Genomic DNA, 25,439 nt, shown 5'->3' with positions numbered 1-25,439 from the left:
CCCTGCTGGCTTGGTCCCCTTCCCCAACTGCCTGCCCTTGCAGGCCTGGGTACCCCTAAAACTGTCCTCCCCTACAGACCTGGTCCTCCCCACCCAACTGCCATCCACTGCAGGTCTGGTCACCCCTAACTGCCCTCCCCTGAAGGCCTGGTCCCAACTGCCCTCCCCTGCAGACCTGGTGCCCCCCAACTGCCCTCCCCTTCAGGCTTGGTCATCCCTAACTTCTCTCCTCTGCCAGCCTGGTCACCCTTAACTGCCCTTCACTGCAGGCTTGATTGCCCCCAACTGCCCTCCCCTACTGGCCTGGTCCCTCCCAACTGTCCTCCCCTGCTGGCCATTTGTGGCAGCCATCTTGTGTCCATATGGGGGCAGCCATTTTGTGTGTTGGAGTGACTGTCAATTTGCATATTATTCTTTTATTAGATAGGATATGCATATCAATTCATTTGAATCTGAGTAATGCTTAGATACTACATATTTCCCCAAACAAATTTAAAAATAGTCTTCTATGAAATGAAATATCAATATATTGAAGCTTTAATTCATTGTCTTCAATCGTGGATAAGAGTAAGATAAAAATCGATCCTTTTTTGATCTGAAAAGAGAAGATTATAATAATGAACATGACACACATAACGCTAACAAAAAGCAGAGTGCTAGAAGACTAGTGTCAGAATAAAGGCTTTTTGTGTAGATGAATAATCATAATTATCTAGCTGTTCAATAGCAGAGGCACTTGAATATTAAGGGAAAGTATTTAGAAGAATTCTGACAACAAGTAAAAGCTCTTTTTCATAAGTCATTTCACATGATGTTCTGCTTAGTTAGTCTATTTGTGAGGGTGATTTCCACAGTTTCAAAGCCCAGATATCACTCATATGTGGAGTGAGTTTGCCATTGGGAAATTGTTAAAAATCTAAGGCATAAGTACTCACCTGAATAACTAAATATCTTTGCGGGTCCCGAGCCATCCTGGAAAACTCAGCAGCCAGTTCCTTAAATTTAGGTCTACTGTCAGCATCAATCATCCAACCTAGAAATTCACATGCAATAAAAGTCATAATCAGGAAGAAATGGGACATGGAATTTATGAAAATATAGGCTAACTATGTTGTTTTTACAATAGTGTTTTGAGAAACAAAGAAAGTTAATGAAAGAAACAACCCAAAAGATGAAGGTTCCACTTCAATCAGTTTGTTGACACAACTAAATTTAATATATTATAGAATAACATAAATTTTTATTTTCCTGATCTAAATTAAAATTGTTTTCTTCCTAAAATATATATAACCTAGTTTAATTATACTAACTTAGTAGACTTTCAGATAATTTTTTCTTAGGTACAGAGAGAATTCTCTTTTAAAGCTTTTCTTTGGTGGTTATAGAAAAGGTGATTGGAATATAATTTATTATTCTGTATGAGGAGAGCCATGGAATAAAAGGTTGGTACAATAGCACAAAGGATTAAAAAAGAAGAAGAATAGAAAGCAACTTTTTAATGGTATCTTTTTCTTGATTGGGGGAAATAAAAATCACAACAAACTACTGTACAGTGATTGGTAACGTTTGTTCATCCATCACCATTATCTTGTTTTAGTACTAGCCTTTTCAGAATAAAAATTCTCTCAGCAGTTTTCAAGTATGCATTGTTATTTAGCTGGGAGTCTAGCTAAAGTGGGTCTCATCTCCCCAGGCTCTGTGTAGCTGATGAGATGACAAAAATAAAAGTACCAGGTTTCCTTGATGTTTTTGCCAAATGACCCTTTTCTTAGGTACTAAATCTCCTAAAAGCAAGGTAAAACTCCCTATTGGGCAAAGTTTTCTTAATTTTTCATTATTTCATTAGGGTATCTAAATGAAATATAGGAATCATCCTGTATGCTAGGTATGGGATCAAATTATATAAGGAGTGCGTGTTTTTAAACATTCTTCCATAGACTTCTGGTCAGTGCTTGAGCCAACAAAGCCATAGAGCTCCTTTCTCTTTTGTCTAGGAGTTCAGTTTTTATTCTTGTTCTGGAAAGTATTTGGGTGTCATTTTGTATATTATTAATTACACGTAAATTTTATTTCTTCTAACAAAGTTGAAATGCTCTGTATTCTACACGCATCTGCTGGCGGGGGAAAGTAATACTTTTGATGCCAAGATGCTAATAAGAAGATCGTGTTTTGGAACACATTGGGACAGAAAAAGGTTAACTTCACAGCGAGGTTTCAGTTTCCCTCCAACTAAATATTGAGTAAATAGAACCGTGCTTAGAGAAAAGGGCATGCTGACCTGCACTGGAAAGCACATTTTTTATTTCTTTCCTCCCTGTCAGAATGTATCACACATGTCATGAATATAAATTGGGTAGACCTGGGTCCAAAGTCTCTTATTAATAAGATGCTTATTCACCTTCACCAGTTTGTTTCTTTGCTAATCCTGTGCAAATCAAAAGGGGAAAACCCCAGATTACACAAGAAAGATTGCTGAATGTTAAGCTCACTTAAATTAAGTCAAAAACTCCAGAGACTTTTCTAATTCTATTTAAATTAAGAGCCCCGGCTTCTAAAACACTTGCCTAGGCATAGAAAGGAGAACTAAAAGAAAGAGCCAGACATAAACAAATGATCAAATTGAAATAAGTAAACATGTATTATATAATCTTTTTAGTTCAATATAGATTCATGTCTACCCACTTCCCCTTTGCCTGGCTCATATCCTGTGGCCAAAAACCCATTTCCATGTCATTCATTTTTATGCTATCAATTTCAAGCTTTCTTTCTTTATACTTAGACTAGAGGCCTGGTGCATGAAATTTGTACATGGAGGTGGGGGAAGGTGTCCCTCAGCCCAGCTTGCACCCTCTCCAATCTGGAACATCCCTCTCACAGTCAAGGACTACTGGCTTCCAACCACTCACTGCCTGCCTAATTGCCCCTAACCACTTCTGCCTGCCAGCCTGATCACCCTAAACACTCTCTTGCCAGTCTGATCAATGCCTAACTGCCCTCCTCTACAGGCCTGTCACCCCAAACTGCCCCTTCCTTCAGGCCTGGTTCCCCCCAACTGTCCTCCCCTGCAGGCCTATCACCCCCCCAACTGTCCTCCCCTGCCGGCCTCTTTGCCCACAACTGCCCTCTCCTACAGGCCATCTTGTGGCCACTATCTTGTGTCTACCTGGGGGTGGCCATCTTTGATCACCTGGGGACAGCCATCTTATGTAATTAGAGTTATGATCAATATGGTCTTTATTAAAGATAGGATCATTTATTTAGCCTGGTATCTATAACAATAAAAGCATAATATGCTAATTAGACTGGATGTCCTTCCATGTGTCCTTCCTACCAGACAAAGCTGCAGCCGCAGGGGGCCTGACCAAGGCCCTCTCAGAATTTCATGCATCTGGCCTCTACTTTTCCTATAAAAATACTAATATTGTGACTAGTTTCATCTCTTTATGTAAGACAATTTGATTGCCATGGAAATGATAAAAATCATATAATTTGACTTCACACCACAGAGGCATGATACCGCTTCATTTTAATAATGATCACAAAATGCACAGGTGTTTACATGCTGCTTCCATAATTATTTTTGAACTTTTATAATTATCAATATACAAAACCATTACGCAGGTAGATTAATTTATTAAGAATGATAGAGAAATCATTTTGCTGTCTTACATTTGACCATGACCATGTAAACGTCAATAGTGCAGATAGGAGGCTGGGGCAAACGTTCTCCTTTCTCCAATAAGTCAGGGATTTCTCGGGTTGGAATTCCATCATAGGGTTTTCCTCCAAATGTCATCAGTTCCCATATGGTGACTCCTAAATTGGAGATTAAATTCTTATGTAAGCACATTAACAACGTATTTGGAATAACTAAGCAATACACAAGCGGCAAAGGAATGCTCCCCAGAGGGCAATCAAAATAGATTTAAAAAGGCTCTTCTGATTCCTCTACTCATTTTTAGACACCCGATGACAAAATCTTTGTAAGAAATTCAATTAATATTATCTTGACATTTTTAATGTGTAGTAAAGACAATTCAGGACAAAAATCAGAATAAAAAATCTGTTCCCCATGTACTTATAAATAATGCTAATGTTTGCTGCCCCAAGTTAAGTTTCACTATACCACATTAGAGCAGACAAAACAATTTATTTACTATATGCATGTGTATTCAGCACCGAGTAAATATGATTGCAGGTAAAATCTGATATTGACTAAACTCAAGATTAACATATTTGCTACTAAAAGTTCTAATGACTAAGCTGGTGTTCCTGAATGATTAGCTTTTGTTAGGGTAAATAATTGTGGCCCCCTTTTCAACTAACACAAAGATAATAAGTGGAATAAAAACAGATTCATTTATTTAGGACATATGAAAACCTGAGTGGGAATAATCCATATGTAAGATATTATACATGTGAAGTGGGGATTACAAAATTGAAAGAAATTAACAATCATTTTTTCTTTACACAAAAAAATCCCATTCTTGAATTAATTTTCTTGGTAAAAGCAAACACCTAAAATATTAGCATGCAGATATTATTATTTGATAATAATAATAATGATTTGATTTGAGCAATAATACATATATTACATATCTCTTCTTCATTATGCTCTAGTAATTGTAGAACTAAAATATATACTTTTCCTTAGGATAAAGACTCTACATTCAGAAATCAATATCTGGGCACAATAGTATTATCAAGAGAAGTGTCACTGATTTATATAATCAGTAATTTTTTATGTAAAACCTATTAATTAAGACTATGTTTTCTTTTCCACTGCCATCTGTAATAAATGATTTACTCAAACTGCAGTCTTTTTAAAGCTCCTAACACTTCCATGAATAAAAAAAGGTGTTCTTTGGAAAGTAACCTCACAGGGCCATCTGATCATACATTTCCAATTGGGCTGCTCCTGGTGGGCAGTCATGGTGGGGAGGCATATAACTTTTTAGTATAATTTACTTACCATAGCTCCAGACATCACTTTGATGGGTGAATTTCCTATAGTGGATACACTCCAGAGCCATCCACTTAATTGGCATCTATAGAGAAATAAAAAAGTAAAAGTTTTATAGTTATATAAACTATTTTCTACATTGATTTCTTCAATGTGAGTCTTGCTTCAATTATATATTTTTTGACTGTTTGCATTGCAAATGTAAATATGTTGTTTTTCAATACAGGGAACAAGTAAATTGACATTTATAAATTCTTAAAATGATTTAACCTAAAGATACATTTATTTTTTTAAAAAATCTTCATAAACAGAGAAAACTAAACTAACAAAATAAGCATCACTTTTTGTAATTCTTAATTTATGTAGTAATTAGACTTAGCTAATATTGTTTTACAATTCTAAACACCAACACACGTACTTCTACAAAGTGGGATCATATCATATCTCCCCCAAAATCAGTCTCCTTGAATTCTCACTTATCCCTTCTCACCCTCAGACAAATGGCAGCCCACCAGTGAAATAGACTCTCCATGCTTGCTTCTTCCCTCTCCTTTCATATAACTGTGGCACTAAAACACCTAATAAACTGAAATACAAAGTTAGTCTTGCTCTGGTCCCCAACCCCAAATAATATCCCTCATCTTGATCAGCTAGTATTGAAAATTCGTACCATTTTCAGTACAGAAATTATATAAAAGAATATGAGGGAATCAGTACACACCCCCATCACTACAAGCAAAACAACTCAGCTCACATACCCTGCTGCCGATGGGTCAGCAGAATGCGTTTCACTACAAAGAGCAGCATTATGTAGCTGAAAATATAACTAGATTCTATGGAATAAAGATAAACACTGCTACTTGGCAGTTGAAAGCTTAAAACTAAATAGGCCTTTGAAAGCATGAGGTTGGCTGCTCACCAAGGTGATACCAAGGTAACTCCATGACAGAATCATAGCATGCAGTGAAAGGGAACAGAAGACACATTGAAAATAATTTCCCTATGGGCAAGGAGTTAGCTGACTTTATAGACTGCGGACATTGTGTTGAAGAAGTAAGGTTAAATCACAGGTGGCTTGATAAAGACTTAATGGTTACTAGGCATTTAAAGCTATAATGAATCTTGCTTTAGACGAATCTTACAGCTGTATGTTCTCAAGACAAGTGAAGTCATGTGATTTATAGACTTTTGCTCCTGTGCAATCTTGCAGTGAATTTCAAAGCTCTGGTCTCAAACTGCTGTGATAGGGTAATAAACAGGCAAAATAAGCTAATAAAATCAAGGGAAAAGCCAGATAATACTACAAAACTGCATTTGTATTTTTAAAAATAATTTTTGTATTCTTGGTAATATTTGAATACATATGGTTATGTAAGAATTGAATATAAAAAAATCAATGATAAACATTTAGAAGCCTATCACTTCAAAATATTTATAAAATATATTTGGATGGTCCATGTTAAATAAAGCATATGATAAACATATCATTTATATGACAACTTTTTATCAGTATTAGCTTTGGGTCAGCGGAAGGTAAGACTGTGTTTTTGTTTTATCATTTGATTCTCCTTATCTAAGTTTTCCCAAGTCCAGCTAGAAGGACCTGCACAATAAAACTATACTGGTTTGTCAGCCAAGAATGGAAAAAGACAAAAACCTAAGCCATGAACATCTGGTGGATGAGAGAGGCAGGACCACAGGTGTCAGGCAGAGCCTGGGGCTGGAGGGTCAGAAAAGTTAGGAGAAACTGTAGCTATTCAGACCCCTTGGGATATAGCAAGTTACAGAGGAAAGAGTCAGGTAATAAATAAAGCAAATTGGTAATGCCTACACTATGATAAAAGCTAAAACAAATAAATCAGATAAGAGGAATCTGTTTTATCGGTTCCAGGAGGATTAGAAGTTAAATAGGCTGGTCAATCTTCCTACGGTCCTAAGGAAGCAGCCAAGCTTCTCGCCAGCCTGTGAGAGAGAAATTATATCCCCTGTAAGAGTCAGCTCTATGCTTTTAGGACCAATGCAACAATTTCTATAGCCCTGGATTAAAGCCTCGTTTCTGGAATCCCAAAGGACCCGCCCACTTTCCCACACTGGACCTCACATAAGGACTGCCTGGGTCCAGACAGGCATTGTTTTATTTGAGCTACTTTTGAGAAAGAATAGCTGGCAATGTGTTCTCTCTGTGTGTGTTTACCCTGGCAGGAGACACTGTCAATGGTAGAACTGGGATTATGTAATCTCTTAAATCTCAGGCTTATTGGCTTCTTCCTATAAAATACAAGTAGATGAAAGGATACCATCATATGCTTACAAGCAACATAGCTCTCAAAAAATACTCACCTTTCCTCCATCAGCATTATACTCCTTTTCATCTCCTTCCAAGAGTCTGGCTAGTCCAAAATCCGTGATTTTCACATGGTTGGGAGATTTCACTAAGACATTACGGGCGGCCAGATCGCGATGGACAAGCCGTCTTTCTTCCAGATACATCATTCCCTGAAAAACACAAGGTTCCCCGAGACAGTCAGTGAATGCCTCATCTTTTCTGTTGACTAAAAGGGCATTTTTTTTTAATTTTTTTTTTTAGCATTTAGTGTAAAATGCTTAACTTTTCTAAGTGAATCAGATCCCTGGAATATTTTCAAAATTTAGGGAAAACCTGGGATAAAAAAGTGAACAACAAATAGCTTTTTGCATTTTCTCCCGGAATTCCTATAAAGAAGAATAAATTACCTGCACACAAGCTAAATGTTAGATGATTTTTTCTCCCTAGAGACTTGATGCTCTTTTGCAAACACTCTCATTACTGAGGTGTGCAGGTGTCTTCGTAGATAAGCTAAAATATATTTGGAATGATCCACATATTCATAATTGTTTTCTTTTCAATAATTCCTGTGTCATGTCATCTTCCCCATACATGCCTGCTCCAAACAAATACAACTATCCATAATTTTGAAAGGTATTTCATATAAAGATTTGATGGTGCCCAAATCACCAGCATAGATTCTTATCAAGGTTGCAGAATTAGATTATTCTTGTTAATTATGCAAAAAATGAAGAATACCCTACAGTCATTAAAAGCTTGTAATTTAAAAAAGGCTTCAGTGACATTTGTAGTGTTTATAAGAACACACGAATGAAATTACATAGCTTTAATGACCCTCAAATTAACTTTTAATATGTTGTCTTCATGAAACATATAGGATAATTAAAAATAAAATGTATTGCTGATTGTCAACAAGAGATATAGCTGGATCACCCTACAATATAACATGCATGCATGTGTACATATACATATGTATACATGTATGTATATATGTTATATATATGTCACTTATGATAGATGACATATATTATTAGTATTTACAGAGATTGTTAAAATTTCATAGAAGCAATAATTATTAATGGTTACCTCAGCAGCAGGGGAACTAATAGTCAAATGCTAGCTTTAATGAAAAGGTTGATATAAAGACTCTTTATATTATAAAGCCAAGGAAATGAATTCAGAGGCCTAGAGTGAATATATTTTGTTTAAGTAAATGTATTTTTATTAAAGAGTCAGAGGGTATTCTTTATTGGAATACTTCAGTGGTAAAAAGAAAAGGTTGTCATTCCAAAGCAAATCAGAATTTTTGTAAATGGTCAAAGCATACTCTCATGCCAATTGCAAATCAATGCTGTTGGCAGTTCACATTACAACTTCAGGACTTTGAAGGATTAATGGTTTCTGATATCAAAACAAAAGCTGTGGAAAACAGACACATAAATCACACAGGTCAGAAAATTATGAACTGTATGCCCAGTGTAGTGTAAAGAGAAGATTGCTTCAAACAACATCATGAGCCAAACTCTATAGAAATGTCCATTAAACACAACCAGTGGAGATAGTGCCTGTGATGGTCCAATCAGTCAGCAGTTGGTGACACCACATGTATTAGTGTTTTCTGAAATCAACCCATGGCTGGGATTTATGGAGGGTTTGCCCTTTTTAAAATAGTGCTTTCTATTTGATTATGCCAAATTGGATATTCCTAGAATAAAGTGAGTCTGAAAACATATAGCCCTTAGGTGACTTGAAAGATCAAAAAACAACAACATATTGCCTAAGAGATAATCACCATTAATTTTTGTCAATTGAAGAAATGTCTACAATAATATTCATTATTTTCTCTCTTACCACACTCCTATCAGAATATGGAAATTGTGTAGGCAACTTACTATTCAGATCCACACATAATTACAGGACACACATACTATGTGCCTAGGACTGTACTAGAGACCAGAGAGACAAGGAGTCAAAGTCTTGGCATTAAAGAAGGACGGAGATAAGTTAATGAAGTGGGCAGATGTGGAATACAAACTCCAGTGGATCAGCGTGATGCATGTTAGGCATGTAAGCAGAGCTGTATCTTAAGGACTGTTTGTAGTACAGCCTAGCAGCCTCTGAGAGAGGCTTTAAAGGGATAGTGAGTGATAAGTAAGATTTGAATAATAGCCACCAGTTGGACAAGATGAAGGCAAAACTGCAGATAGAGAGAACAAGCACAGGGATATCATAACATGGCATACTAGGACAAAGGCATTTTGTCATTCTGTTTGTTTGTTTTTTTTCCCTCTGGAGAATAATATATAAGGAAAAAGGAACAGTGAGTGATGAAACAGGAAAATTAGGGAGAAACCAGACCCAAGAAGGGTCCCTTCCATGTCATGGTAGAGAATTTGGCCTTGCATTTTGTGCAGCATTCAATGCAGTGATGCTGAAGTTGTTTGAAAAAGGAGAGAGAGGCAGTAATCTGTGACCTGAGGATAGACTGGACACACATAAAGCTGAAGTCAGGAGCCACTGCCACAGCCCAGAGTGTGAAATAAAGGCTGCGTACTGGCAGTCTGTGTGCTACACCCATTTTTCATATATATTTTCAGTTCCCATAACAGGCAAGTTTCAAACATTCTCTTTAGCTAATTATTAGATGTACCCAATTGAGAGCATCTGGTCTTCTGTTTCAGGAACCCACTATTTTGCTAGTATCCTTTATGATACCCATCCAGCTTCTACATACACGAGTGGGTGAAACTTCAACTAAACTAGACCAGAAAGAATATTAGGAAATAGATTTCATGGTACATTTTTAAAATAAAATCATTAGCCTAGTTAACTGACTTAATAATAAAGGATAATAACTTGAGAATAATTTGTGTATGTGTGTGTGTTCTATAATTTGGGTATATAATGATTCCTTTAAGTAAATATCATCCTAATGGAAATGTGATGTATATATTTCTTAAACATTGGCAGGAATAATGATATATGCTATATCAATGGGGAACTAACATTCACTAAGAATCTACTGACATAGTCTCCATTACAAGCAAAATTTCAAAAACTCTAAAGTTCTTTAAAACTCCATACACAGAGCCTCAGCAGGTGACACAGTATCTTGAACCTCAATAATATTTATCCAGAAAATGTATTTTCTTCAAAATAATGAAAAGTCAACTCAGGAAATCAGATGACAACCTGTATACAATTTTCAGCACCCACCTGACCACCATTAAAATGTATAATAACAGCCGAAACCGGTTTGGCTCAGTGGTAGAGCGTCGGTCTGCGGACTGAAAGGTCCCAGGTTCAATTCTGGTCAAGGGGCATGTACATTGGTTGCGGGCATATCCCAGTAGGGGGTATGCAAGAGGCAGCTGGTTGATGTTTCTCTCATCGATGTTTCTAGCTCTCTATCTCTCTCTGTAGAAAATCAATAAAATATAATTTAAAAAATATATATATAATAACAGAAGCATCTGTGGTATTAACAAGCCATCAAAATACATTTGTATGGTTGCTTTGTAACTTGAAACATCACTGTACAGATGCACACTTTAAATCCTTAATTCTGAATGCCACCTTAGTTCTACCTTCACACCCTGAAGGAGAGTGTTGCATCGCCTATGGATTGCTAACAACAGGTTTCTGCACATCACAGTCCTGAAGATCAGATTTCTTTATTTGAAGTTCTCATTAGAGTCATATTCTCTGCTAGACTCCATCAAAATGAAATCACTCCTTCAATCAGATGCAATTATGGAGGCAAGTAGCTATCAGAAACAGACAAAAATAAACTGATATCCCTTAAAGCTCAAAGATGGTTAAAGAACAATCACTCGTTGTGATAGAGGGACGCGGTATTGGTTGAAAAGAAACCTTTTACTCTGCCCCATAGTAACTCTCATGTTCTTTCCATGGCAGCTCAGGTGGAGTGCATTATGGGCACAGGGACATTGACAATCACAGTTAACACTGACCGAATACCTAGAACATGGCATACATTAAACTAAGCACTTCTACACCCATAGGTTAACTTATCCCTATGAGATGCATACTGATTTCAACCCAATTTAAATATGAGAAAACTGATGCTAACAGAGGTCATGGCACTTGGATTTGATCCCTTGCTGTGGCCCTTATATCTGCATATTTAAGCCTACCCCCCCTCCATAGGTCACAGGGTCATGTGGGTATACAGAAATCTATGTACACAGTGCAGTCATATAACTATAAAATATTCTAGTACTTTTGAGAAAAAATATTAGATATTTCTGTGAATTTCAGGGCAAAACGCAGGCAATTGAGTATTTGCATTTATATTTAAAATACAGCTAAATAATAGAGCCTTTTGTAATATAGCAGGGGTTTGAATCATGTAAATTGGAAACTAGGTTCTTGCTTTGGCCCCAGAGTATGCAGGCTGTGTTGTGGGTTTGAGTGCAGATTCTGGAGTCAATTGCCTGAGTCAAACTCAAGCACTGCCATGTTCCAGCTGTGTGACTTTGGCCAGTTAATTAAAATCTGTCACCTTCCTTCTCTTGAAACAGCCATAATAACACCTATGTCACAGGTTGTGGTAAAGATTAGATGATTAATATATGTAAAGCACTTAAATAGTAACTGGCATATAGGAAGTAAAGAACAAGCATGTTTCCATTATTGTTCCATATTTAGATATGAATAGTTTTAGTGTTCATAAGAATCACCTACCTTCATTAACATGAATTGCCTATTGAGGAAAATCTGTAAACCTCAACTAATATATGTCATAGTAGGTATTCAAGACATGTTTGCAAATGATGATACATATACCTATAACCTATCTACACATGTTATTAATGTGTAGATAGAAAATTGAGAACCATTATTGTTCACAGTATTATTTTAATATAATTCACCTGAAGGTGTTGTCGTCCAAAGAGAACCAAAAATTATGGCATCTATTAAAAGATTTGGTGCCCTCCATAAATACTTCACAAATTTAGGAATTTAGTGAAGATAAAGTTCAGAACAAGATAGGTCAAAGTTTTCAATACTGGAAAATATTGTCCATGAGTAAATGACAATACCAACGTCTCTGCATTTTATCACTCAGCACTGAGGGGAGTTTTTTGTAGATGTGTCTCAGGGGCATTTAAAAATATGTTTTTATTGATTTCAGAGAGAGATGAAGGAAGAGGGATGGAGAGAGAGAGAGAAAGAGAGATAGAAAGCTATATATATATATATATATATATATATATATATATATATATATATAGAGAGAGAGAGAGAGAGAGAGAGAGAGAGAGAGAGAGAGAGAGAGAGAGAGAAATAGATGGGAGGGAGAGAAACAGGGAGAAGGAGAGCAAGAGACAGGGAGAGGGGGAAAGAAAGGGTGAGAAAGAGAGAGAGAGAGAAAAGTAGAGAGAGAAGAAAGAGAGAGAGAAAGAGAGCTGAGAGAAACATCGATCACTTTTTGCATGCTCCCTAATGGGAATCAAGCTGGCAAATTGGACATGTGCCCTGTTCAAAAATCAAATCAGTGACCTTTTGGTGCATGGGATAATGCTCAACCAACTGAGCCACATGAGCCAGGGGTTTAGGGTATTTTGTCTATTTCTTGGTCTAGGTGCTAAAAGTCTGATTTTACCATTAATAATTTTACCATTTTTCATACTAGCTCTTTACACTATAAGTTTTCAAAGAATGCTTGTTTTCTTTTTTGCTCATACCTCTTAAAATGTGCATCAAAAAATATGAACTAGCTAAGGAAAGACAAAATTTTACTCTTGACTTTCAGAAACACACTTTAATACGAAATCCAAAGATGCTTTTATTATAACTAAATATAAAGTTTTCATCTCTGGTAAGAATCAATTCATATAAACTGTTCTATTAAAAAAATCAGTGACTTAATTTTAAAATATCAGCATTGAAGAGCACTACCAATGACCTTCTTTTTAATCTTAGGATATTGGAGTCAGAGCTGTCTAGCAAAACTGCATTATTATTGTTTTAATTCAATGTGAAAATGAATTCTGCCCAGCTGCAGGAAGCTAACGGAAGTCAAGAGAGACCAGACTATTTCTGACAATAAATATTTGCTTCCCATATGTAGGCCATGCGACAGTTTCATGAAACGTGTGGAGCTAAAAATTTCAAGTTGCAGTCAGCTCTCACAGGCGTTAATCTCTAGAGTTAGCAAGAGTGCTTTTTTTTTTCTTTCTTTTTAGTCTCCATTCTAATAACCTGAAGCTTTCTTAATAAAAGGAAGCTTCAGGAAAGGTAACTTCAAATGAAATTAACCCCTCTTTTTTACCTTTCCTTCTGAAGCAATTCTATCCCTCAGGGGGAAAAAAATCCAACTAGAATTCTCTCTACTGTTAGAGCTAAAGATATGAGCATGTTCCAGTGAAGAAAGGGACATCCTGTAATGAAGTCAATGACTTTATGCAGATAGTGAAGAAGGGAAGCTAAGGGGGCTCTGTAATTGAATCAACGGAGAAGTCTTTTCAATAACCAAAGCTGGCTCATGGAAGTATAGAAAGAACACAGGCCCGAATGTTGCAAGATAGAAGTCCTGGTCATGTCGCTCGCTAGCTTTATGACCATAGGTACTCATTTTACCTCTCCTATAAAAGTGACAGATTAGCCTAAATGATCTCTACCTTTAAATTTTTATTCCATGATAGAGGGGACTGTAAAATATATCTATCTAAAATATTAAATTGTGGTCCAATAATAGACACAGAGAGTAGTAAAGAATGGGGTAGACCAGATGCTTCCCCCTTTCAATGTTTAGTGAGAGCCACAAATATGTTTTAATAGAAGACAGTTTAGTGCATCCAATGTTTAAGATGACAGACTAGAAATAAATCTGGCTACTGACTAGGTATAGGACCTTGGTCAATTTATTTGTGGTACACATTCCTTATCCATGAAATGGGGATAATGATAGCATCTACCCTGAGGATTTCCTTGTAGAGTCAATGTCATCATGTTTGTAAAAAACCTTGATATTCTAAGATACCATAGTTTTCTAAATAAATAATCTCCACATTTCATCCCCCTGATTAAAAATACTATTTGCCCACTATAAAGCAAAATAACAGTCAAACCAACTAAAACATCTATTGGTTACTCAGTAGGTACATGGAAGTAAACTAAACTATACACTTGGATTTGATCTGTTTCTCATTATCTTTATCTCTTAATGTTCTTCCTATCATTCTTCTCAGAGGAAGAATGCAGATTCCCATAACTGTCCTAAACTGGCTTGGAGTTAACAATGCTAATTCTCACATTTTCCAAATGCACCTATGATCTTCAAGAGATTTGTCCAGGTTGTAGTACTTGAGATTTTGAAATATTGAAGACAACCGAATTTCTGTCATTTGAATAATGTGTAATGAAAATATTATTTGTTGCTATTTGAAACATGTTTTTCACAAAGTCCCAATACTATTTTTTGAGTGTGTTCATATGCATATAGTAGATGGTGTGGTGTGCCACCCAGAAACCTCTGTGGTACCGAAGTGTTGATAAGCTCAGCTCTCCAGTGTGTTGGCTGCTGATGGCTCTCAGTAAAGTTGTGCCAGTTTTGAGATCTTGAAACCCCCAATCCAAGTGTAAAGGGAGCACGTTGCAGGGGTTTCACCCTTTCACGGGAGGCAGCTATGTTCAGCAATCAGCTGACACAGACTTCCAAAGGCCTTGCCCCTTGGACAGTTATGACAGGCTAGCTGGTTCCAGAGCACTCCATAGGGTCGGATGACACCTCCGTTGCAATTTAATGAGAGCCCCGAATTTCCCTCTGTGTAACACTGCTCTGGCACTGCCTTATAGATGTTGTTCCTGAGAACAACACTTGCCAGATGACATCCCGCATGCAAGTCAGTCTCAGAGACTGTTTTCTGGGAGCCAACCCGAGGCAATATGTGTGAATTTCTTCTCTGCTTTCTTTGTAGGCTCAGGCACACATCATTTGGGCTAACCCTACTCTATAATTCATGTGTGTTATTACTGCTGTTCCCTTCCATTCTCCACCCAAATATCATTTTTCTATTCGTTATAAACATCCACAGAATCATCCGCTTCCAATCTGTCATCTGTAATTTATTTATCTATATGTTTTTTAAAAAGTGTATTTGCTATTTCTAATACATAAATAGTATTATGTCTTCAATTCGGGGTTCAGTGCATGAATTCATGCACCTTCAAAGGAACTGTGGGCCGTGAGGCTGTGGTAGGCAGAGAGGTGGGTCTCAGCCCATCCTCTACAACCCTGCCCTTCACCTCCCATCATGGCCCCCAGTTCCCTGTCTGCCAGCAGCTCTGCTCCCATCATCACTCCCACATGCTGACGGAGCAGAGCGATCAGGGCCAGTGCCATCAGTGGGTGCGAGCAGCAGCTGCTGCCCTGATCTCCCCTCAGGAATAGGGGTAGGTGGAGCAGTCCTCAGGGGCAATTTATTAATAGAATAGGTTCTGTTTTGCTCAGTCTGCTTTCTTTAGATTCGAATATATTGCTACATGCAATCCAGTTTACTGCTTATCATCATTGCATTAAATTTTACATACAAACTCCGGCATAAACACATATATTATACAGGCATGCACAGTCAATTTATTGTCTATTTCCCTATTGATGGGCACCAAGCTTATCTCCATGTCTTTGACAGTAAACAAGCAGAACTGAGCACTAACATGATTTGTGCAATCCTATAAATTTGCTTAACAATATAAATAATATGCTATTTGGTACTTATTTTAGCATAGGAGAATCTGGACACATAATAATGGCAATAGTTGCAATGGAAAATACAACATGGAGATTCTTATTATTACTTATGAACACTGAAATCATATGGGGAGGACAAAATATAATTATGTAGGGTATTATTATGAATGATTGTACATATAAAAGTTAATAGTTATTTAAGCACTTTGTTTTATGGCACTCTTTTAAGTGCTTTGTATATAGGAACTCAGAAGATCCCAAAGAGGTCTGTACTACTGCTATTCCCATTTTAAGATAAGGAAACTGAGGACAGACCAGGGAACTAAGATACTTGACCGAGGGTCCTAGCTAAGGAGGACAAAGCTTAGAACAAACGAGAGTTGACTGCAGAAAGCTTGACTCCAGAGGCAGAGATTCTTCCATTATAGCCAATAGACTATGAAATCATACATGAAACCAAAAAAAAAGACAGCTTATGTAATGGAATGATCATTGTACAGACAAGGGGTGCTCTGAGAATTCAATGAAATAAAAACCCTGTGCATAATGAACATTTGAGGCTTATAAACAGACCTGTTGAGTTTCTCAGGGTTCCCCTCGTACAAACTGTTTGTGAATTGAACTATGTATTTTTGACAATTTTTAGATTGCTTGTCATTTAACTACATGTTTGTAGTTGGACTAAATGAATGATAAAACCAAAATTGTAAGGTTGTCCAAGCAGTAGCAATTTTTTTTTTTCTTTTAGTGCAGGTGGAGCAAATTTAGAAGTTTACAATATCTGTGATTGGATGGAGAAAAATCAAACCCTGCAGAACTTAGGCCAAAACCCTGCAAGGGGATATTTGAATATCAGCACGAGTGTATGTGGACGTTGTTTACAGATTTATGAAGCTGGCAGTGATAACAGTAGTTTTTTCTTCTTGTTCCGACATTTCTCCAAATATTCCTCTAAAATTGTATTTGCTACCCTACCCAAACTTCTGAACATTTTCATTGGAAGAATTTGCAGGTCATCCACCTTGGAACTCAAACTTCTCTTAAAGAACAAGAAAATAACAATAATAAAACAAACAAGGAAACAAAGGAAGGTTAAGAAGCAGAGGTGAGAAGCCACTGCTTTCCTACTAAATAAATTGCAGGGAAAAGCTTATTGGCCTGGATCAAGAGAATATAAACACAGCACAGTTTTGCCCCTCTTGCTGACCTCTTGCCAATATAATTACAATGGGAGGAGTGAATTGTAGAGTGTCCACACTCTCAGAGAAGTACACTTAAAATGGATTACTTCTGCTCCTTAGGCAGCTGATCAATAAAGACGTGGGTTGCATTGAGAACAAAGATATCTGTGAGATGCAGTAGTTACCCTCTGCGTCTCTTAAGAAATTAATTAGAAATCAATGAAGCGTGCAACCTATTAATACAGCAACTTCTAGATTAAGAGATAGAAGCCGAGCCTTTCTCTGAGCATACATATTGTGCAAATACATTCAAACACTATAGGAAAGAGGTTGAGTATCGGACACCTTAGCTATAATTGAGCAGAAACAGATCATTCCTAATATTCTGTACTTCCAGCGAATTGCATGCTGCGGCTTGAAAGCCTTGCAGTTCAATAAGTGGGAATATGTCTATATGATTTTCTTACGATAATGGTATCCATTTTTCTGCAATATTCTTGTTACAAAGCAAAACTTCTGCCATCATGCAAAGTTAAAGAGTTTCAATGAGTGTTTTCTTGACTGTGGTTTTACTCGCTCATGAGTTCAGGCAGCTGAGTTTCATTATAAGCACTGAATCTTTTTAAATAAGTATCTTCTCAAGAAGAGAAAGTGGAATTCCTTGAACACTAAGGGCTCTCCTGGGCCGACTGTGCCAATGCTTACCCAGCACGAGTAAACCTCACAGGGCGGTACCCATACACTTCCCACTGGAAGTCAACTGGCTACTTCCCGATCATCTGCTCTGACCCACACTCCTCTGCAAAGTCCTCACAGGGATCTGAGCCTGAGCTTTCCGCTTTCCTCTCAATCCCTGACAGCTGATTTGGAAGCTCAGTGTGATGCATTTCCTTTTTTTAAATCTTGGCACGCTCCCTGTGTCAGAAGTCTAGGGCTTTCTCTCTCTAATGCCTAACGCCTGCAAAGGGACATAAGGTAAAAAGATCCTTGCTTTATATTTCCACTCATTTTCTAGCTCATCATCATCTAGGAGAATCATAATTATGAAAGGAGGAAGGCCTATTCCTATTTTAACTGGCAAGGAGTTGTCTTCTGGGTTTCTGTTGTATTCACAGGCTTCAGGATACACACTATGTCATAGGAATAACTCAGATTTCACTTTTTTCTAGGCTCAATCTTAGCAATATTTTCTTGGTATTTCTGGGGTTCCCCAAGGAGCCTCACAGATGTTCATAAATACTTTATTGGTTCTTTATCTCAGGACTCTTTACTGACATCCGTAGTCACTAAACCCTCAGGCTGAATCCTGTGAAAATGCTAGTATTTTTGTCCCTGTGTACTTTCTGTCATTTCATTATCTCCCACCCCCCTCTAACACATGTGTATACACATGCACACACACATGCACATAGACAAGCACTGAACTACCTCTTCTCTCCTGTAGCCAAAGAAAATCCTTAAGCAACCTGACTCTGCTTGTTACCATAACTTCTTTTCTTGAAACTCCTCCAGTAGAAGTCTACGGCCCAAGCGAACCTTAAAATTATCTTGGCTTTCTTGTCTTTGAACTTACTATTGTATATTCCCTTTATCTGAAACACCCCCTCACCATACATTACTACACTCCTCCTATCATGCTTTAAACAGATGCTCTATCCACTGAGCCAAAATGGCTAGGGCTGTGCTCTTTTTAAATGTAAATGAATAAATAGTTACTGCTTTCTCTGAATCTATCCCTGACCCTAGTGCTGACCAATCAGTAGAGATCATGACCTTGACAATGACCCTAGCTCCCTTAGTCACCATGATTAATGACTTTTCCTCTGTGTCACTCATCCCTTAGGAGCCAGGTCTGTGAGCATGAGCTACTTGTGACTCTGATCATGGTGCTAGCTCCTTAATAAGACCCTACTTTCTTTGTTGCAAACTCTTCTTTGTGTCTTATGGAGCCTTGATGCATGCAGGCAAATGTACCCCTCAATCCAGTAACACTAACTTTAAGAAACTATAGACCCTTTATCAACCACTAAAAGAGCAGTACAATGAAGTAACACACCCCAGCCAAGGAACGAAATGTATGGATTTAATGAAACTGGTGACCTTGGGTTATAAAACTCAGCCGGTTTATTTTGCTGTCAGGGAGAATTTATTTGAATCATAACTTCTATATTTCTTTACAATTGTAATAATATCTGGCAGAGTCAGACTACCTTTATATGGCTTCACAGTATTCAGTTTCATTTTAAAAGCACCTAATGCAAATTTAGTACTTTTGTCTTTTATGAGAAGACTTAGCTCAGTCTGCAATAATCGCTGTATTAACATTTTTTACCCATTCAAATAGCCCAATTCATTATTACAAAACAGCAAGCTTCCCCAGCCTGTCATTAATTCCTACTGTTTTAATTACAAGAAAAAAATACTCCATAGAAGGCTTTTGTGGATAATGACACTGTAAACACAATCTTATGCAAGGAAATGAAAATAAAGTGAAATAGTATTTTTTTTCTATATCAGTATTCTGGTAGCAATACCATATTTTTACCCAAAGAATCTGTTAAAATACAATGGTACTTTCTTTGAATTAAGTCACAAAAGGGCTCTTTGAAACTATATGTTAATTTTGACTATTTGTAAAACCATAAAAGGTACATTCAATACCAAAATTGTTATAAAATAGCTCTGCATCCATTAGGATTAGACAGATTATTTTTCTTACTGTACTCTAACCAAACTTAATGTCTACTCTGTATATTGTGACTAAATGTAAATTACTTCAGTATCAGGAGAGTCAAGCTATACAAACCTTAACATAAAGTGCTTTCTTAGCTTTACCAAGAAACAAAATCCAATTTTTGATATTAGTGATAGTAGAGTATTTAAATAAGAGTTTTTAGAAAACTGAGTACTTCATTTAGAATGAATGTTTTGAGAACTATGACTGAGGTTTTGACAAGTGAGGAGAAACTCCATACTATATATTTGTTTAGCCTTTTTATTATCATTGTTATGTGGAATTTAAATCAGAATTTAACACTGAGGGAGATTCTTCTGAATTTTACATCCTAGAGAAGTTGAGTTTTAACCCACGTACTCTTAGAAGATAAATAATGGGCAAACTACTCTAGAAGACACGTAGAATATTCTAGCGCCAATGGGCAACTGTACATGTGCACATCCTCTCAGATCTATGCAACAACACATACCGAGAGAGAATGCATGGAACACTGTGATAAATACTATAATGGAGGTACAAAGATTGTATGCATACCTGGGGATGGAAAATGAAATCTGAATGGAGCATTTAGCAATGTTTGCTAATAAAAGTGAGACTTCAAATACATTTTGAAAGACCAGTACACTTAAGGAAATTGTTTTTAGTAGAGATATACTGCATTAAAAATATACTTATATATTCTTCGAAGATTAAACACAAGAATAGGTAAAATATTTTTTGATAAAATATTTAAAATATGTAGAATGAAAATACAACAAATGAAATTGTAAAAAATAAAATATGTAGGTAGATCTATGGAAGATGTCTGCTAGCAGTGGGGTCATATAGCATAGTAGAGGCCTAGTGCATTAAATTCTGCACTGTACAGGTCCTTAGAGGCTGCCAGCTGCTAGCCAGGGCCTCCCTCCCTTCTCCCCGGCCTGCCCTGGCCCCAGTCAAACTCCCTGAGGAAGTCCAGGTCGAGTGCACAGTTTGCACACTACACTCTTATTGTATAGGATATCTCCTTCTGAGAGCTTCACTAAAAGATATGCAGAACTAAGAATTGTGAGAGATTAAAATAATTGAAGGCACCTTCCCTATTCTTATAATATTCAAAATACTTTTGGGAAGGCTATAATATTCAAGGATACATATTTAATGTCTTTTAGTGTTCTCAATTAAAAAGAAAATCACTGAATTTATTAACCACTCTTCTATTTACACATCTAGCATCAAATTTAGTTACCCATATGAACTAAAATTGTTTAAGTCTAGATAATCATATCCACAAGTACCTAATAGTGCATCTAACACATAGAGTTTGATAAATAAAGTTTAAATAAATTATTGGTGATAGCATTTCTGAATTTCTATCAGAATCATCTGGCAGAACTAGATAATTTAACTTACAAAGAAGCTGCATTTTTATGTTATTACAGTATTTTCCTAAAATGCTTTAGATGGTATAGCATTACTAGCAGAATATTGAAAAGTGTATGAAAATAAGATGTTTCCTCAGGGGGTTAACTATTTTATAAAATCTAATATTTTACATTTGATAACCCAAAGTTCAACTACATTTTCACCTATAAACATTTGCAGTTGAAGCATAGTTTTTTAAATTATCAAGTGGTTATTCATTATAATGTAAATATCAATTGAGCTACTACTCATGAATATGTTAATTGTTCTTTTCTGTTGAGGACAGGAGTTTATATCCTCTTGTATTTCTATTTATTTATTTATTCATGTATTTATTTTGCTTATACCCACTTTTAAAAATAAACAAATCATTTATGTGCAATCCAGAGTAAGTCTAAGCATGAAACAGAAAGCTCAAATACCATCTCTGAAGAAATAGCTTCATCCCTAATTAATGTGTATCAGGTATTACAACACATTTCATTACTAAAGTCAATATTGAGTTTAATAAAATAAAACTAATTTAGTGGAAAACAGAAATTACCTACAGGAATATTGTACACATTGGCTAAAATATTCTTGGGCTAAAGAAGGATAACTTGATTCCCATGCAAGTTGAAAGTCTCCATGTATTTGTGCTCAAAAGAAGGTTGGAAGAAGCTTCTGGAAGCTGACTAGGGAATCATCTATCATTCTAGACATGTTTACAGAGAATCTACCGTATTCTAAGCACTGTGACATATCAGCAAGCATTTCCATAATGATAAACTCCCTGCCATACACACTTCACACAACAAATTCATGTAATACACACTACTATTATTTCCATCTTACAGATAGTAAAACTGAGGCATGGCAATGTTAAGTGACTTTGCAAAAGACACACAGTAAACAATATATTAATATTAGGATAAGGAATATGAGATTTTGTAGTATATTCAATGAACCTTTTTATTAATGAAAACTGTATTCTTTCAAATGTCCATTAGGAATGTTTCCAATCACACAGTTTTTTTAAAGGGTTTTCAATAAAAACATTGTTGTTTGTTTACGGTGTCCTAGCTGTAAGACTGTTTGATATCAGAGAATTGCCTAAAATGAATTAACTTTTATTTTGTGTTATCTGTGTAGATAATCTAGATAAGCGATTTTTAGCTGGTGTGCCACAAGAATTTTTAAAACATGCAATACCTGACTATTTATTAACGACATTAATTATTACTAGACCTAATAAACTGATGAGCAAAATAGATCCAGAGGCAAAGAGATGTATGGAACAGAATGACAGATCTCAGTGGGGATGGGGATGGAAAGGTCCGGAAGAAATGAACCAAAGAATATATATGCATATATGCACAACATGGACACAGATAATAGTGTGGGAAAGGCCCTGGTGGGGGAGAGGGGAAGATGGGTGACATCTGTAATACTGTCAACAATAAATACATTTTAAAAAATGAAACAATTGACAACGTTAAATCCAGAATGTCAATATAAGAGGAGTGAAGAAATGCTATTGGAATTTAAATAGGCACTTAGGAAGTTATTTGTAGAATTGCTGTTTTTAAAAATATATTTTTATTTATTTCAGAGAGGAAGGGAGCGGGAGAGAGAGATAGAAACATCAATGATGAGAGAGAATCATTCATCAGCTGCCTCCTACACTGGGGATCGAGCCTCCCACCCAGGCATGTGCCCTGACCAGAAATTGAACTGTGACCTACTGGTTCATAGTTGAAGCTCAACAACTGAGCCAGGCTGCTGGGCATTTGTAGTGTTATTGAAAAAAAGTTCTGCTTAAGTGTTAGGAACAGAAGACAGACTAATGGTTTGAAGAGGGAACTGGAGATGAAAATGGGAAGATAGCAAGTTTAATCTATTCTTTCAAGAGGTGTGGCTATGAGAAAATGAAGGGAGAAAGGGCACTAGTGAGGGGTGAAGAGAGAAGGGATGACGAAAGTAGAAATAGTAAGCATATGAAATATCTATATAGGAATTGATGCAAGCCTCAGAGAATGGTGGTCGTGAGAATCTGATCAAAAGCGTAGCCAAAGCATAACTATTCTTCTCTAGGGAAGAGGGTAGTAAGAGAAGAGGAAAGATAGGTAGAGGGACATAGAGAACCTAGCATATGGACTAAGCTATACTAAGCTGGTTTAAACAACAAAAATCAAACTAAATTCCAACTCTTGCAAAGCTTCTAGGTCAGCAAAATTATTCATTTCCCATAGCTAACTTAAATAATATATTCTGGACTCCTGCTACACAACTTAAGGCTATTTAAAAGTATCCTGTCTCAAAACAATATTAAGAAAGAATTATTTTTTAATAGTTTCAAGCAGTAGTTGTCGGAACCTAACGTAAGTGCTGGACATAGAGTGTGGACTCAAAAGTTATTAGATATTGGAAGTGTCAAGTTAGCAGGAGTAAACTTCTATTATCTGTAAACTGGGCTTGTTTCCTCACACTAGATCGTCTTTATATTTCACTAGAAGTAGTACTCTTGGGAAATTTATTTTTTATGTGTACTTCTTTTAAGTGACATTCATCCCAAGAAACAGCTCTAATATTTGCCATCTATTCAGAACTCAAGCACACATAATTATATCAGAGTTAAAGATGAACACACATATTTTTGCTTAAGAAGGAATTAAATTTCTGGTTTGCATTTCAGGCAATGACATTTTTAATAAAAATATATGAATTGATTTTATGTATTCCCATTTTTTATGTTTGGGAAAATAAGAATTGTCCCATATGATTTTAATGGATCAACTAAATATTAATTCCCATGAAAAATAAAAACAATGAAGTAGCTGTGTAATCAACTACCTCAATTTACAGCAGATTATCTATATGAATATAGCATTGGCAAAATTAAGTCATGTAGGTAAATATTACCAGATACTTCCTTCAAAACCATCTTCATGCACTATGTATTACATAGTATAAGACCCTAATTAGATGTCTATGATATCAAAAAGGTAGAAAATATTGACATTACTGAGTTTTATCTAAAATAATGTTAACAGTATCCACATTAAATAATTTTTATATTCCCAATAGTTTATAAATAAAGCATAACCTATATAGACATAAACTTGTATTGTACAGCAAAATGTGTACAATACTAGCTGAAAATATAACAAATAATTAAATATGTCTGTCACTGTGATTGAATGTAAGACATAGAAAATTTAATTTAAATCATTTTTCTTTTAAGGTTTTATAGTACATTAAATTCATGCAATACATCTTTAATTTATTCTCCCAATACTAAACTTTGAGGAGAAAAATTTTAGCCTAGCTTCCCAGTGATTTGCTATTGCTTTATTAATTGTCATATGTGTCTTTACATTAGAGGTGCTAGATAATGGTTTCAACAATGAAATGGTAACACTTCAAGAAATGGGCAAATTAACAATTGATTAAATAATTATACTCATCTCATTTTGTAGGAGTATAATTAAAATCATATCTTTAAAGTTTAAGGTCTCTAAAGTCCTAAGCTCATTTTAAAAATGTGTTAAAGGTACCAAACAGTAGCTAATACTCGGGGCCATGGCACATTATAAAAAGGACCACTCACGTACCAGATTTTGGTTTATTTCATTTTACAACATTTATATTTCCTTGAAATTTCCCTCGTGTTCCTTGTTTCATAGTCTGATACTCTTTAATACCTTCACTAATTAATTATCATTTAACAAAAAGAAGAAAACAAGCAAAATGTAAAAGCACAAGAGAATTAATAGTGTACATGGTGTTTTTTACTACATCTACTAGACATATTTTCAAATGAAAAGCTATAATGTTTTCTTAAATTCATAAAAATTAAAGCACACATTGCATTAGTGTACTTTGGGTCTTAACTTCATAGACATGTTATAAATCAAACTATTATCTCGTCTACAAGGAAATAACAGAAAAACAGACATGGATCCTGGTACAGAAACTGTTTTGTGTGGCATCGGGCTAACATTAAAAACGTATCTATGGCAACTAAACCATCTGCCTGCTTGCTATTTGGTAGAGAGTTGTTTATCTTCTTTAATGTACCTGTACATCCCATTTTACAAAATGCACTAGCACTGCTTCAGAGAACTGTC

General features: G+C 36.1%; 1 protein-coding gene across 2 annotated transcripts in view; it reads right to left on the bottom strand.

Annotated features, from left to right (window-relative positions):
- Positions 1-25,439, bottom strand: part of ERBB4 (erb-b2 receptor tyrosine kinase 4) — an 819,175-nt gene that overhangs the window by 32,892 nt on the left and 760,844 nt on the right. For both annotated transcript variants that reach the window (XM_045575406.1, XM_045575407.1), the window contains exons 21-24: positions 7,304-7,459; positions 4,973-5,048; positions 3,670-3,816; positions 936-1,033 (exon numbers count right to left, since the gene is read on the bottom strand). In XM_045575406.1, coding sequence (XP_045431362.1) covers positions 936-1,033; positions 3,670-3,816; positions 4,973-5,048; positions 7,304-7,459 — 477 coding nt within the window. The remainder of the gene's footprint in view (positions 1-935; positions 1,034-3,669; positions 3,817-4,972; positions 5,049-7,303; positions 7,460-25,439) is intronic.

Source organism: Pipistrellus kuhlii, unplaced genomic scaffold (assembly GCF_014108245.1).
Source record: "Pipistrellus kuhlii isolate mPipKuh1 unplaced genomic scaffold, mPipKuh1.p scaffold_m20_p_7, whole genome shotgun sequence".
Taxonomy (NCBI): domain Eukaryota; kingdom Metazoa; phylum Chordata; class Mammalia; order Chiroptera; family Vespertilionidae; genus Pipistrellus; species Pipistrellus kuhlii.
This window is presented reverse-complemented; position numbering and strand designations above follow the sequence as displayed.